We start from the raw sequence: 14,591 nt of genomic DNA on the forward strand, positions 1-14,591 counted from the left end.
CCATATCGGAGTTATGAAATGGGTCATTTTTCGTCATATGTACCTCTATAAGAGTTATGAGATTGATCACTGTTTATTATCTTCACCTTTATAGGAGTTATGAGATTGACCACTGTTCGTCATCTTCACCTTTATAGTAGGTATGAGATCGATCACTGTTCGTTATCTTCACCTTTATGGTAGTTATGGGATTGATCACTGTTCGTTATCTTCACCTTTATGGTAGTTATGAGATCGATCACTGTTCGATATCTTCACCTTTATAGAAGTTATGAGATTGATCAATGTTCGGTATCTTCACCTTTATAGGAGTTATGAGATTGATCACTGTTCGTTATCTTCACCTTTATAGGAGTTATGAGATTGATCACTGTTCGTTATCTTCACCTTTAATATTCATGCTTGAATTCAAGACACGTGGTGCCTTTATCTTATAGAGGTAACCAATCGCTGCCTAGGTGATGCCTCTTTGTTCATTTACATCCAAAATTAAAATAGTAGGCATTTGAGTTAAAGGGACATGGACACGATATGAGCTGAAAATTTTCAAATTTTATTTTTCCATGTTTCATTTTTCGAATGCTTAACTAAGGTATTTCTGATAGTCAGCAAAAATTTGAATGTCATTTGTCGAGGTACATAGGAGATACAAACCTCACAATTCTTTGACATATAAACTAGGTTTGTGTCATGTTTTTGTTTACATAGGTTAGATATACAGTGATCCCCCGTTATAACGCCAACATTTGTACCTCGACAATGTTGGCATTATAACGGGGGTGGCATTATATCGGGGGAGGGGGGTGTGTGTACAGCTGTCATCAGAAATGAAACAACTTTTATGTACTACATTAAAGTGCTTTGACTGCTTGGATAATCCCGGGGTCCAGTGGTTGGCAATGACTCGTAATGGTAGGGGTATTTAATCACTTCAAGTTTTTCTTTTATATCCAACAAGCTTAGATTTCGATGTGCCCGCGATACTCAGATTTCAAAAACAATACTGCATATATGAATTCAGTTGATTATAATTTACGTAACTTATTATCTGCCTCAAACTTTGATACCTGGAGGACTAACGGCGGATAATTGCTTACGCCTGCTCATTGAAATGTTCCTGTCGTTGATTGGCGATAATTAGCGGGGGTGATTATAACGGTAATTGAACAATTCGTACCTGTAAATAAGTTGGCGGATGGCGGTATGCGGGGGATGGCGTTATAACGGGGTTTTACATATCGAGGTGAACGGGACTTTGAACTTTTTTGGCGATATGCGGGGGTGGCATTAAAATAGGAGGCAATGTGGCGGGGGGTCACTGTACTGGTAAAGGTTTCGTAAAAAAGCAGATTTTGCAAATTACAAGTCAATTCTGAACACAATTAAACAGTTTAAAGTGTTTGGCACATCCCATTTTGTTTTAAACATGCTATTTTCTATCAAACGGTCTAAATGTAAACAAAAACATAGCACGAACCTTGTTTACATAACAAAGAATTGTGAGTGTTGTATCTCACTTGTAACTCAACACTTGATATTCAAATTTTGGTTGACCATTAGAAATACTTCAGTTAAGCATTGTAAACAATAAAAATGAAAAAAAAAAATAGAATTTGAATATGTTCAGCTCAAATCGTGTCCATGTTCCTTTAAGGCAACTTGATACAAAACAAATGGATTCATGAGTTAATATAGTTGACTTAACTTCACTCTATCGACTGAAATATAATATTCCTGTAAATCTTCTATGATGTCCAAAGGCTGAAATATATTAACCTCACTAAATGATTTTATACACATTTTCTCCACTGTTTTGCTCTTAATCTTAAAATCATGAAATTAAATATCCAAAAGATAAATTGTATTCATTTTACTCACAAAAACAAAACTTCTTTCATTTTCATATTTCTTCAACAAGAAAAAAGTTTGTAGCAAGCATTGTTAACAAACTTTAATCTGGAATTGAAATCTTTACAACAAGAAATGCACTGATAATATACAAAACACACACTGTACATACGATACTTTCTCAATAAACATTCATCACACGTATATATGTGTAATTCAATTTCCGTGTCATGTGACTCTTTACTTACAACTGGATTCAAGAACACACTATTTTGTTTATTATGAAGCAAATATTACCTACTCAGGCTGAATAATGTAATGAAAATCTCTCTCTCTCTCTCTGTCTCTCTCTCTCCAAACATTATCTCTATCTGAAACGTCTCAAGATATTTTTATCTTATTTGTACAGAGTCATATTCATCTGTACATCCGGGTCCTGCTGCTTTATACACGATAACACCAGTGTCGAATTCTTCACCTTCATTGTCGTGACTAAAAGGCTCCAAACGATGACGCTTTTCCGGTAATTCGTACGCTAGTCTTTCCCATACGAATCGGGAACGCGCCGTGATGTAATTTCCGGTTGACAAACGTTTTCTCAGTTCCGGTTCCAAAATGGAATGATCTATGTCACCGACGACTACTACAATCAATTTAAAATTAGCATGCTCCTGCGCATGCCTGAAGGCAACCCGGAAGCAATTCATACAGTACTGATTGTTAGATATGTATTTCGTTACCACGAATACAGCACATTTACTGTCCTGTAGATTTGTATTCACAGTTAGGAGAAGACTATTCGCCAAATCCACCGATTCCGAAGTCGTGAATTTGTAGCCATTTTGAATCAACCTTGGAAGGAGCTCTTTGTTGGTCCAATCAGATCCCTTGGGGTCATTGAAATCATACATCAAAAATACGTCGTAAACTTTGTGATCGTCGTACTTATGACGTAAGCATTTGATGTTTAGTTTCGTACCCATAACAGCGATGATGTCACGTCGGAAATAGAAGCAGGAAACAAACACAAGTAACAAAGCGCACACAAGAATCACTGACGTCACAGTTATTTTTTTCTGACTGGAGGACAACGTGGCCGTATCGGTCACACAGGTAAAATATTCTTTTTCAATACGAAGCAATTCTCGATTATTTTGACAAAAGACTGAATCGCGGTCAAGAATCCGGCTTATGTGTTCATCGATCCAGTATCGCAGAGCTTGGTTCTGGCAATTACATATATAGGGATTACTTCCGATGAAAATCCAATTTAGATATATCTTTCCTATCATATTCTCAAGAACACTGGGATCAAGGTGGCTTATTTTGTTATGGCTAATATCTAACAACTTCAAATCTTTTGCAGCAGGCATGTCTTCGGATATAAATGTCTGTAAAGAATTGTTTCTAAGATACAATTCTTCAAGGTTTTTCAGATCGGCAAAAATATTCATTGGTAACTTTTCTATGTTATTATCAGATAAAACCAACTTTTTCAGGGCTATAAATGGTCGGAAAAAATCTCTACTTAGAAATTTCACATTGCTATTATTAATGTAGAGCTCCTCGGTTAAAAAAGAATCATGTATTCGTTTCGTGAAATTTAGAATCGACAAAGAATTTCCGTCTAGGTATATTCGTACTGAAGTCCTGGGTATCTCGTGTGGAACACGGGTGACAGCAGTGCATATGGACACCGCCGTGTTGTTGCTTTCAGAAGTTCCCAAGCAAGAACATTTCTCAGGACATTCGTCTTGTGTTTTACAAAGGAAATTGAACTTGGGTACTTCTCTGATTTTCATTGTGTAATTTTTCGGGAACACGATACAATTGCCTACCACATAATGGTGGGTAGAAATCCACGCGTCGTTCATTTTTATGTTATTTTCTGTCAGCCATCTCATCGAGCAGGAACACTGAAATGGATTTCTTGTGAGTTTGTAAACCGTGTTTAAACTAGGTGTCTTGAAGGGTTTTATCCCAGTTAACTTGTTTCCGGATAAATCCACCCAATTTAAAAACGGGAACCCATCGAACACATCCTCGGAAACATGAGAGATGTTACAAAACGAGAGATAAATGTTTTGAAGACTAATGTCCTGAAAAGCATTCATATTTAGAAGTTGAGGTATCAGATTTTTGACATGTGTTATCGGATTTCTGGAGAGATCGAGTGTTTGAAGCTTGTACAGGGACGTAAAGGTTGCGAACATTCCGTTGATGCTTTGTATGGCGTTTCGTGATAGGTCCAATGTAATCAACGAATCAGCACCGCCAAAATAATCACGTGATAGATTTAGAACGAGGTGATTATCAGAGAGATTTAGATGCTGAAGATTAGTAAATGTTTGAAACGAATTTTCCTCAAAATTTCTGAGTCTGTTTCTGAATAGTGACAGCGAGGTGATGGATGAAAAATTCATCGTCGGTGACATGGCTAACACCGAGATTTCGTTAAAATCCAAATTCACTTCTTTGACGTTTGTGTCTGAAAGAGAATTTGGAAAATGTTCTAATCTGTTTTCCTCTATATCCAAGGTGACAATGGATTTCGGAAAGTTCACAGTATCCAAAGTCAAGATTCTGTTTTGAGACAGAAGTAATGTTTTGAGCCCCGTCAAAGGCGAGAAAACCCCGTCTGGAAATTTTAAGATGTGGTTATGACGTAGGTCTAGAGTTGTTAGACGTCCCAGGCCGTCAAAAGCACGGTCCTGCAAAAGTTCCAAATCATTTCGAGACAAATTCAAAACCTTCAAGTTGTTCAATCCATTGAAGAACCCCGACTGGATAGTGTTGAAAGAATTGACACTGATGTCGAGTTCTGTTAGGGATTGTAGTAGTGAGAAGGGGGGCAATGTGGAATTTTTCAGCGAGTTGTCGGATATGTCTAGTTTCTGAAGAGAGGAAAGTCCTTGAAATGCATTGGCAGAAATTCGGTTGATTATGTTCATAGATAAATCAAGTGTCGTCAAATTTCCCGCCCCACGAAGAAAACCGTCATCGGACAGCTCGCTAATAAAGTTCTTCGACACTCGGAGAGTTAACAAGGGAGACGGTAGCTCAATGGCTCCTACCAAACTTTTGATATCGTTATGCGACAAATCTAGAAATAGAAGATTCTGACACGCTTCTATGGCCTGAAAATCAAACACTGTCAATCTGTTTTCGCACATGTATAAATATCGTAGTTGTGGCGCGTGAATGCAGAGTGTTTCCGGTATCGATGTTAAATCGTTCTCAGTAAAGTCGATAGATACTAACTGTGTTAGTCCCACAAAGGCGTCGCGCAGAATCAGACTATTATTAATATTGTTGGACGTCAAATTGAGTGCCTGCACATTCGGAATGTTTCGAAATGCATTGTGGGGAATGGAATGCATTAGGCTATCACTGAAGTCAATATAGGAGAGGTTTAGAAGTTTTCCGTAGCAATCAAAGATATGGATGGGGAATCCATGGAAATGGGTCCCTTGCATCAGTAAAATCTCAAGTCCAGGAGCATCGCAGAGAAATCCCGCCGCGAGAGTTTGCATGGGATTTCTGCTCAAGTCCAGATATTTCAATGACGTCACTGATCTCAAAGCATCGCCTTCTATGTTGATAATCAGATTGTCCGACAAATCTAATACTTGCAAGTTACGGAGAGAGGCGAACATTTTGTTTGATAGTTTCCGAAGCTGGCAGTAGTAAAATTCGTCATGTTGCCGGGAATGTTGAGCGCTAGCGGCTTGTTTTCCTCTTTTACATATACAGACATGCCTTGGAGAAGAATAGTACTCCTGTAAAAGAAGATAAAGTTTGGACTCTGATTGGGAAAGTTTCTTTCTCTGAAAGAAAACTGTTTCTCTTAAACTATACAGTTGTACTAAAATGCAACTTGTGTTCAGAGTCCTCTATGACTCTTTACGGGTATATATTCCTATCGTAACTACTCGGCTATTTCCGTCACCGCAAATGAACCGGTTACGGAAAAGGACGAGCGGATGGATCCGATTGGTATATTCCCATCGAAAAGGGAGACAATTCGTTAATCGCAAAACTAAGCTCAGGCACGTGCACCGTGCAATCAAACTGAAGACGCGTATTAAATAAGTGTCACGCGGGCAAAAGTTCTCAAGAATGGAAACAATAGGATATATACATGTATAATCTAGTTGCAGCGTTAGAAATGTTGATTATCGTGGTGGTAGATTGCAACTTCGGTGAGACAATCACGAAGAGAAAAATGCATAAAAGTGAAGAACAAAATATATATACAAAAAGATCATTAAAAAGGATGGCAAATAAAAAAAGAAAAGGAAATGTAAAATAAATGAAATAGCAAAAATATAAAATAAAATTTTTAAAAAGAAGAAAAATTACAATGGAACAGAGAGGGGGAAATGTAACTGCCAATATGACACAGGATGAACTCTAACAAAGAATATGCGAGTTATTGATTTATTCATTTTCGTAATGTTTTCTAAATTAGCTTGATAGTTTAACAAATAGATTTTTGAGTAATTTCTAGATTAAGTATCGCAGAAACTGCAGATTCGTATTTCCAACTAACTTTAAACAATGTACTCACCTGTTTAAGACAGCTGACAGTGAGATATGTGTATAAACAATGTACTCACCTGTTTAAGACAGCTGACAGTGAGATATGTGTATAAACAATGTACTCACCTGTTTAAGACAGCTGACAGTGAGATATGTGTATAAACAATGTACTCACCTGTTTAAGACAGACGACAGTGAGATATGTGTATAAACAATGTACTCACCTGTTTAAGACAGCTGACAGTGAGATATGTGTATAAACAATGTACTCACCTGTTTAAGACAGCTGACAGTGAGATATGTGTATAAACAATGTACTCACCTGTTTAAGACAGCTGACAGTGAGATATGTGTATAAACAATGTACTCACCTGTTTAAGACAGCTGACAGTGAGATATGTGTATAAACAATGTACTCACCTGTTTAAGACAGACGACAGTGAGATATGTGTATAAACAATGTACTCACCTGTTTAAGACAGCTGACAGTGAGATATGTGTATAAACAATGTACTCACCTGTTTAAGCAGCTGACAGTGAGATATGTGTATAAACAATGTACTCACCTGTTTAAGACAGTTGACAGTGAGATATGTGTATAAACAATGTACTCACCTGTTTAAGACAGCTGACAGTGAGATATGTGTATAAACAATGTACTCACCTGTTTAAGATAGACGACAGTGAGATATGTGTATAAACAATGTACTCACCTGTTTAAGACAGCTGACAGTGAGATATGTGTATAAACAATGTACTCACCTGTTTAAGACAGCTGACAGTGAGATATGTGTATAAACAATGTACTCACCTGTTTAAGACAGCTGACAGTGAGATATGTGTATAAACAATGTACTCACCTGTTTAAGACAGACGACAGTGAGATATGTGTATAAACAATGTACTCACCTGTTTAAGACAGCTGACAGTGAGATATGTGTATAAACAATGTACTCACCTGTTTAAGACAGCTGACAGTGAGATATGTGTATAAACAATGTACTCACCTGTTTAAGATAGACGACAGTGAGATATGTGTATAAACAATGTACTCACCTGTTTAAGACAGACGACAGTGAGATATGTGTATAAACAATGTACTCACCTGTTTAAGACAGACGACAGTGAGATATGTGTATAAACAATGTACTCACCTGTTTAAGCAGCTGACAGTGAGATATGTGTATAAACAATGAACTCACCTGTTTGAGACAGCTGACAGTGAGATATGTGTATAAACAATGTACTCACCTGTTTAAGACAGCTGACAGTGAGATATGTGTATAAACAATGTACTCACCTGTTTAAGCAGCTGACAGTGAGATATGTGTATAAACAATGTACTCACCTGTTTAAGCAGCTGACAGTGAGATATGTGTATAAACAATGTACTCACCTGTTTAAGATAGACGACAGTGAGATATGTGTATAAACAATGTACTCACCTGTTTAAGACAGTTGACAGTGAGATATGTGTATAAACAATGTACTCACCTGTTTAAGACAGCTGACAGTGAGATATGTGTATAAACAATGTACTCACCTGTTTAAGACAGACGACAGTGAGATATGTGTATAAACAATGTACTCACCTGTTTAAGACAGCTGACAGTGAGATATGTGTATAAACAATGTACTCACCTGTTTAAGCAGCTGACAGTGAGATATGTGTATAAACAATGTACTCACCTGTTTAAGACAGCTGACAGTGAGATATGTGTATAAACAATGTACTCACCTGTTTAAGACAGCTGACAGTGAGATATGTGTATAAACAATGTACTCACCTGTTTAAGCAGCTGACAGTGAGATATGTGTATAAACAATGTACTCACCTGTTTAAGACAGCTGACAGTGAGATATGTGTATAAACAATGTACTCACCTGTTTAAGCAGCTGACAGTGAGATATGTGTATAAACAATGTACTCACCTGTTTAAGATAGACGACAGTGAGATATGTGTATAAACAATGTACTCACCTGTTTGAGACAGCTGACAGTGAGATATGTGTATAAACAATGTACTCACCTGTTTAAGCAGCTGACAGTGAGATATGTGTATAAACAATGTACTCACCTGTTTAAGACAGCTGACAGTGAGATATGTGTATAAACAATGTACTCACCTGTTTAAGACAGCTGACAGTGAGATATGTGTATAAACAATGTACTCACCTGTTTGAGACAGCTGACAGTGAGATATGTGTATAAACAATGTACTCACCTGTTTAAGCAGCTGACAGTGAGATATGTGTATAAACAATGTACTCACCTGTTTAAGACAGACGACAGTGAGATATGTGTATAAACAATGTACTCACCTGTTTAAGACAGACGACAGTGAGATATGTGTATAAACAATGTACTCACCTGTTTAAGACAGACGACAGTGAGATATGTGTATAAACAATGTACTCACCTGTTTAAGACAGCTGACAGTGAGATATGTGTATAAACAATGTACTCACCTGTTTAAGACAGATGACAGTGAGATATGTGTATAAACAATGTACTCACCTGTTTAAGACAGACGACAGTGAGATATGTGTATAAACAATGTACTCACCTGTTTAAGACAAACGACAGTGAGATATGTGTATAAACAATGTACTCACCTGTTTAAGACAGCTGACAGTGAGATATGTAAGTAAACAATGTACTCACCTGTTTAAGCAGCTGACAGTGAGATATGTGTATAAACAATGTACTCACCTGTTTAAGACAGCTGACAGTGAGATATGTGTATAAACAATGTACTCACCTGTTTAAGACAGACGACAGTGAGATATGTGTATAAACAATGTACTCACCTGTTTAAGACAAACGACAGTGAGATATGTGTATAAACAATGTACTCACCTGTTTAAGCAGCTGACAGTGAGATATGTGTATAAACAATGTACTCACCTGTTTAAGACAGCTGACAGTGAGATATGTGTATAAACAATGTACTCACCTGTTTAAGACAGCTGACAGTGAGATATGTGTATAAACAATGTACTCACCTGTTTAAGCAGCTGACAGTGAGATATGTGTATAAACAATGTACTCACCTGTTTAAGACAGCTGACAGTGAGATATGTGTATAAACAATGTACTCACCTGTTTAAGCAGCTGACAGTGAGATATGTGTATAAACAATGTACTCACCTGTTTAAGATAGACGACAGTGAGATATGTGTATAAACAATGTACTCACCTGTTTGAGACAGCTGACAGTGAGATATGTGTATAAACAATGTACTCACCTGTTTAAGCAGCTGACAGTGAGATATGTGTATAAACAATGTACTCACCTGTTTAAGACAGTTGACAGTGAGATATGTGTATAAACAATGTACTCACCTGTTTAAGACAGCTGACAGTGAGATATGTGTATAAACAATGTACTCACCTGTTTAAGACAGACGACAGTGAGATATGTGTATAAACAATGTACTCACCTGTTTAAGACAGACGACAGTGAGATATGTGTATAAACAATGTACTCACCTGTTTAAGACAGCTGACAGTGAGATATGTGTATAAACAATGTACTCACCTGTTTAAGACAGATGACAGTGAGATATGTGTATAAACAATGTACTCACCTGTTTAAGACAGACGACAGTGAGATATGTGTATAAACAATGTACTCACCTGTTTAAGACAAACGACAGTGAGATATGTGTATAAACAATGTACTCACCTGTTTAAGACAGCTGACAGTGAGATATGTAAGTAAACAATGTACTCACCTGTTTAAGCAGCTGACAGTGAGATATGTGTATAAACAATGTACTCACCTGTTTAAGACAGCTGACAGTGAGATATGTGTATAAACAATGTACTCACCTGTTTAAGACAGATGACAGTGAGATATGTGTATAAACAATGTACTCACCTGTTTAAGACAGACGACAGTGAGATATGTGTATAAACAATGTACTCACCTGTTTAAGACAAACGACAGTGAGATATGTGTATAAACAATGTACTCACCTGTTTAAGACAGCTGACAGTGAGATATGTAAGTAAACAATGTACTCACCTGTTTAAGCAGCTGACAGTGAGATATGTGTATAAACAATGTACTCACCTGTTTAAGACAGCTGACAGTGAGATATGTGTATAAACAATGTACTCACCTGTTTAAGACAGACGACAGTGAGATATGTGTATAAACAATGTACTCACCTGTTTAAGACAAACGACAGTGAGATATGTGTATAAACAATGTACTCACCTGTTTAAGACAGCTGACAGTGAGATATGTGTATAAACAATGTACTCACCTGTTTAAGATAGACGACAGTGAGATATGTGTATAAACAATGTACTCACCTGTTTGAGACAGCTGACAGTGAGATATGTGTATAAACAATGTACTCACCTGTTTAAGACAGACGACAGTGAGATATGTGTATAAACAATGAACTCACCTGTTTAAGACAGACGACAGTGAGATATGTGTATAAACAATGTACTCACCTGTTTAAGCAGCTGACAGTGAGATATGTGTATAAACAATGTACTCACCTGTTTAAGACAGACGACAGTGAGATATGTGTATAAACAATGTACTCACCTGTTTAAGACAGCTGACAGTGAGATATGTGTATAAACAATGTACTCACCTGTTTAAGCAGCTGACAGTGAGATATGTGTATAAACAATGTACTCACCTGTTTAAGACAGCTGACAGTGAGATATGTGTATAAACAATGTACTCACCTGTTTAAGACAGACGACAGTGAGATATGTGTATAAACAATGTACTCACCTGTTTAAGACAGACGACAGTGAGATATGTGTATAAACAATGTACTCACCTGTTTAAGCAGCTGACAGTGAGATATGTGTATAAACAATGTACTCACCTGTTTAAGCAGCTGACAGTGAGATATGTGTATAAACAATGTACTCACCTGTTTAAGACAGCTGACAGTGAGATATGTGTATAAACAATGTACTCACCTGTTTAAGACAGCTGACAGTGAGATATGTGTATAAACAATGTACTCACCTGTTTAAGACAGCTGACAGTGAGATATGTGTATAAACAATGTACTCACCTGTTTAAGACAGCTGACAGTGAGATATGTGTATAAACAATGTACTCACCTGTTTAAGACAGACGACAGTGAGATATGTGTATAAACAATGTACTCACCTGTTTAAGCAGCTGACAGTGAGATATGTGTATAAACAATGTACTCACCTGTTTAAGACAGCTGACAGTGAGATATGTGTATAAACAATGTACTCACCTGTTTAAGACAGTTGACGGCGAGATATGTGATGTTTTGAGGGTAGTACCGCCATTGGTCCTCAATAAGCTGAAACTTGTGATTACGCATGCACCGAACAACGTCCTGTTCCATGGACAGCACGCACTCTCCCAAGGCGCTCCGATTATAGCTGTACGTTCGGAACTTCCCTGGATACCATTCCACGGAAACGGTAAAATTCCCCGCTAAGATGACGTATATCTTCCATAGAACAACTGCTAGGATTAAATGCCGGATCCCCAACATTTTGAATATTGTTCAATCGAAAGCTGAAAAAAATAACAATACGCAACTATCAATATTGTATTTACTACGGCTACTAACTCATAACGTCTGGGTTGAAATATTCTAACGCCCGTGTAAATTTCATACTTGATAGTTTAATGATAGAATCAGTGAAGCGTGAAGGGCGAGTATTTGGTTTCAGTCGATTGAAGCAATAAAATACACGTGAAGGACACGGCCTACATTAAAGAATGCGGTTCAACGTTTTCTTCTGTTAAGGAGGATTAACACGCCAGAAAAAATTATAAGGGAGAAGGATATGTAGAATATCGCTTTTTGAATTGCAAACTTTTGAATTTAGTCTTTGTAGATTTAATAGATGGTAATTGGGGGTGGGGGTGGGGGGTCAAACATCCCTGCTGTACTTGAACCCAAGAACAGTTGACACATTAACCGACTTAGCTATCCAGAAAGGCAATCAAATCATGAAGGAATATACACATATTGCAGATATCTATATTTTCATTCTGACATTCATGTTTTATAAGGAAGTCAGCCATTATGAGCGTGTGGTATACCTCCTTAACCCTGACTTGCGGTGTGTCCATGTCACCTGAAGTGAATATGGTGGAAACTTGTATTCCCCGGGGTTTCCATAAGAGAGGAATAAAAATACAATATAATAGAAATTCAAGAAGAAAAAAATAACTCGTTAAGGAGGTATGCTACACCAGAGAAAGTTGTTGTAGATGGAAAGTGGAGAATATGTACAACAATATTTTGAGGTTGAACATTTTCAAATTTACTTGATTTTGTCAAAAAATACAGTTTTAGTAGAAGGTAATCTAAAAAAAAATTTAAAACCCCTGCTGGACTCGAACCTGCGACCTACAGTTCAGCAGTCGGTATTCTAACCTACTGAGCTAGCGGCTATGTATTTAAATGGAAAAGGAAAAGTTAGATATTGCTGATATCGATTTTTTCATCCATGTTTTTAAAGGAAGTCAGCCATTATGACGATGTAGAGTAGTACCTTAATAGAGTCCGGTGTTTGGTTGTTACATGGCTGTCAGTGATTCGCGAGAATATCAAGACATTTAAACACAAAATACGATTTCCTTTATCGGTTTATGTAATTACATCAAAGCATGAAATCGCCTGAAGGTTTTACAATCATTCAATATAGGCGTCAGACTATAGTTAGCTATCGCTATAGAAGAACGCATGCGTGAAGTTTTAACAAGACTAATTAAAGGGGCGGCGCATTAGCTGTCATTTTGTCACCAAAAATTGAATTCAATGCAAATTATTTTATATTATATAGTTCAATAATATTACCACTACTTAATGATTTTAAACACTGTTTAACCTCAAAACAGACACATCAATGTGTGATTTGGGTGATTAAGTAATTATTGTCTTGCTGGACAGTAATCTTTCCTTATATATTTCCCAGACGTGTCTCTCAGATATCAGGAACCAATCATTTTCTGACCGTCCTGCTGATTTTCAAACATTTAAAAAAAAAAAAAAAAAAATCAAAATCTGCATGTCATAATGGCTTGTCTTCTGGGTCCCCTTTCAAGTCGTTTTGATATATTGGTAATTTATCGTGTAGACATCCCCGTGTGGCCCCGTGGGGATCCGGGTTAGAATAGGTCCTCAGAAACCCCTTGCTTGTCGTAAGAGGCGACTAAATGGATCGGATGAGACCGCAAAAAAACCGAGTTCCCGTGTCGCAGCAGTTGTGGCACGGTAAAGGTCCCTCCCTGCTCAATGGCCATATAAGTGCCGAGCATAGGCCGAAACTTTGCAGCCCTTCACCGGCAGTGGTGACGTCTCCATATGAGTAAAGAATTCTCGAGAGGGACGTTAAAGAGATACTACAGCTCATTTTCCACATTTTAATAAAGTGTTTTTAAAACCATGTATTGATAAAATGATAAATTTCATATCGATACTGACAATTTTGAATAATTGGGATGCATCAATTTACTCTCAACTGCGCTTTGAAGATCGTTCGGAATTCAAAGGTTTCTTCATGCTGACTCGGACTTTTGAATGCTTATTTACATCACGTGGTTTTGAATGACAGCAAAGGTGTTCTGTAGGAAATTATTTAAATTCCCCTTCAAGGGGGTCCACACTCACCTTTCAAGTATAAGATTATTCCCTGCTCCTTATAATAAGTAATTATAAATCATTATTTCAACAGAAACCTTCCATGTTCCCACTGACCGATGTTTTTACAACTAACACGTGTCGTGTTCAGATAAAAATAGCACTTACTTTTAAACGTGGTGTCTTCGCAGCTAGTCTCAATGGCAGATTTAGGGGGCCAGGATCCCCCTCCCTTTTTACCCCACAGATTGTGAATGAAAATCCAAATTTTGCACCAGAATGGCCGATTACTTTGGCTAATCTTTGACTTTCACACCCCTCTTCGGAAATCCTAGATCCGCCACTGAGTTACATGTGTTTCTTCGAGCTCTTTGTTTTCCAACGGTCAAACTGATACCAAGGTAAATTTTATTTCACGTATGAGTTTTATCTCATTCTAATTTTACCTCTTTTCTCACAGAATCTGTCAAATTTCTAGATCTATCAACTACACTTTCTCTCTCTGGACGACATGCTGCACTGTTTACTGTCTATGCGCATGCGTCTGAAGACTGAAAGGAGGAGACTCGATATTTTGTGTATAG

The 14,591-nt window shown here is 37.4% G+C and overlaps 1 protein-coding gene across 2 annotated transcripts in view; it reads right to left on the bottom strand.

Annotated features, from left to right (window-relative positions):
- Positions 1-1,855: 1,855 nt before the first annotated feature.
- LOC125662404 (toll-like receptor Tollo) overlaps positions 1,856-14,591 on the bottom strand; it is a 16,001-nt gene continuing 3,265 nt past the window's right edge. Inside the window, exons 2-3 of one of the 2 annotated variants that reach the window (XM_056146672.1) lie at positions 11,641-11,930; positions 1,856-5,627 (exon numbers count right to left, since the gene is read on the bottom strand). In XM_056146672.1, the coding sequence (XP_056002647.1) occupies positions 2,241-5,627; positions 11,641-11,907 (3,654 nt within the window). In that variant the 5' untranslated portion in view covers positions 11,908-11,930 and the 3' untranslated portion in view covers positions 1,856-2,240. Of the gene's footprint in view, positions 5,628-11,640 lie in introns of both variants that reach the window. The other variant, XM_056146673.1, reaches the window with a different exon arrangement.

This window comes from Ostrea edulis, chromosome 8 (genome assembly GCF_947568905.1).
Source record: "Ostrea edulis chromosome 8, xbOstEdul1.1, whole genome shotgun sequence".
NCBI classification, from domain to species: domain Eukaryota; kingdom Metazoa; phylum Mollusca; class Bivalvia; order Ostreida; family Ostreidae; genus Ostrea; species Ostrea edulis.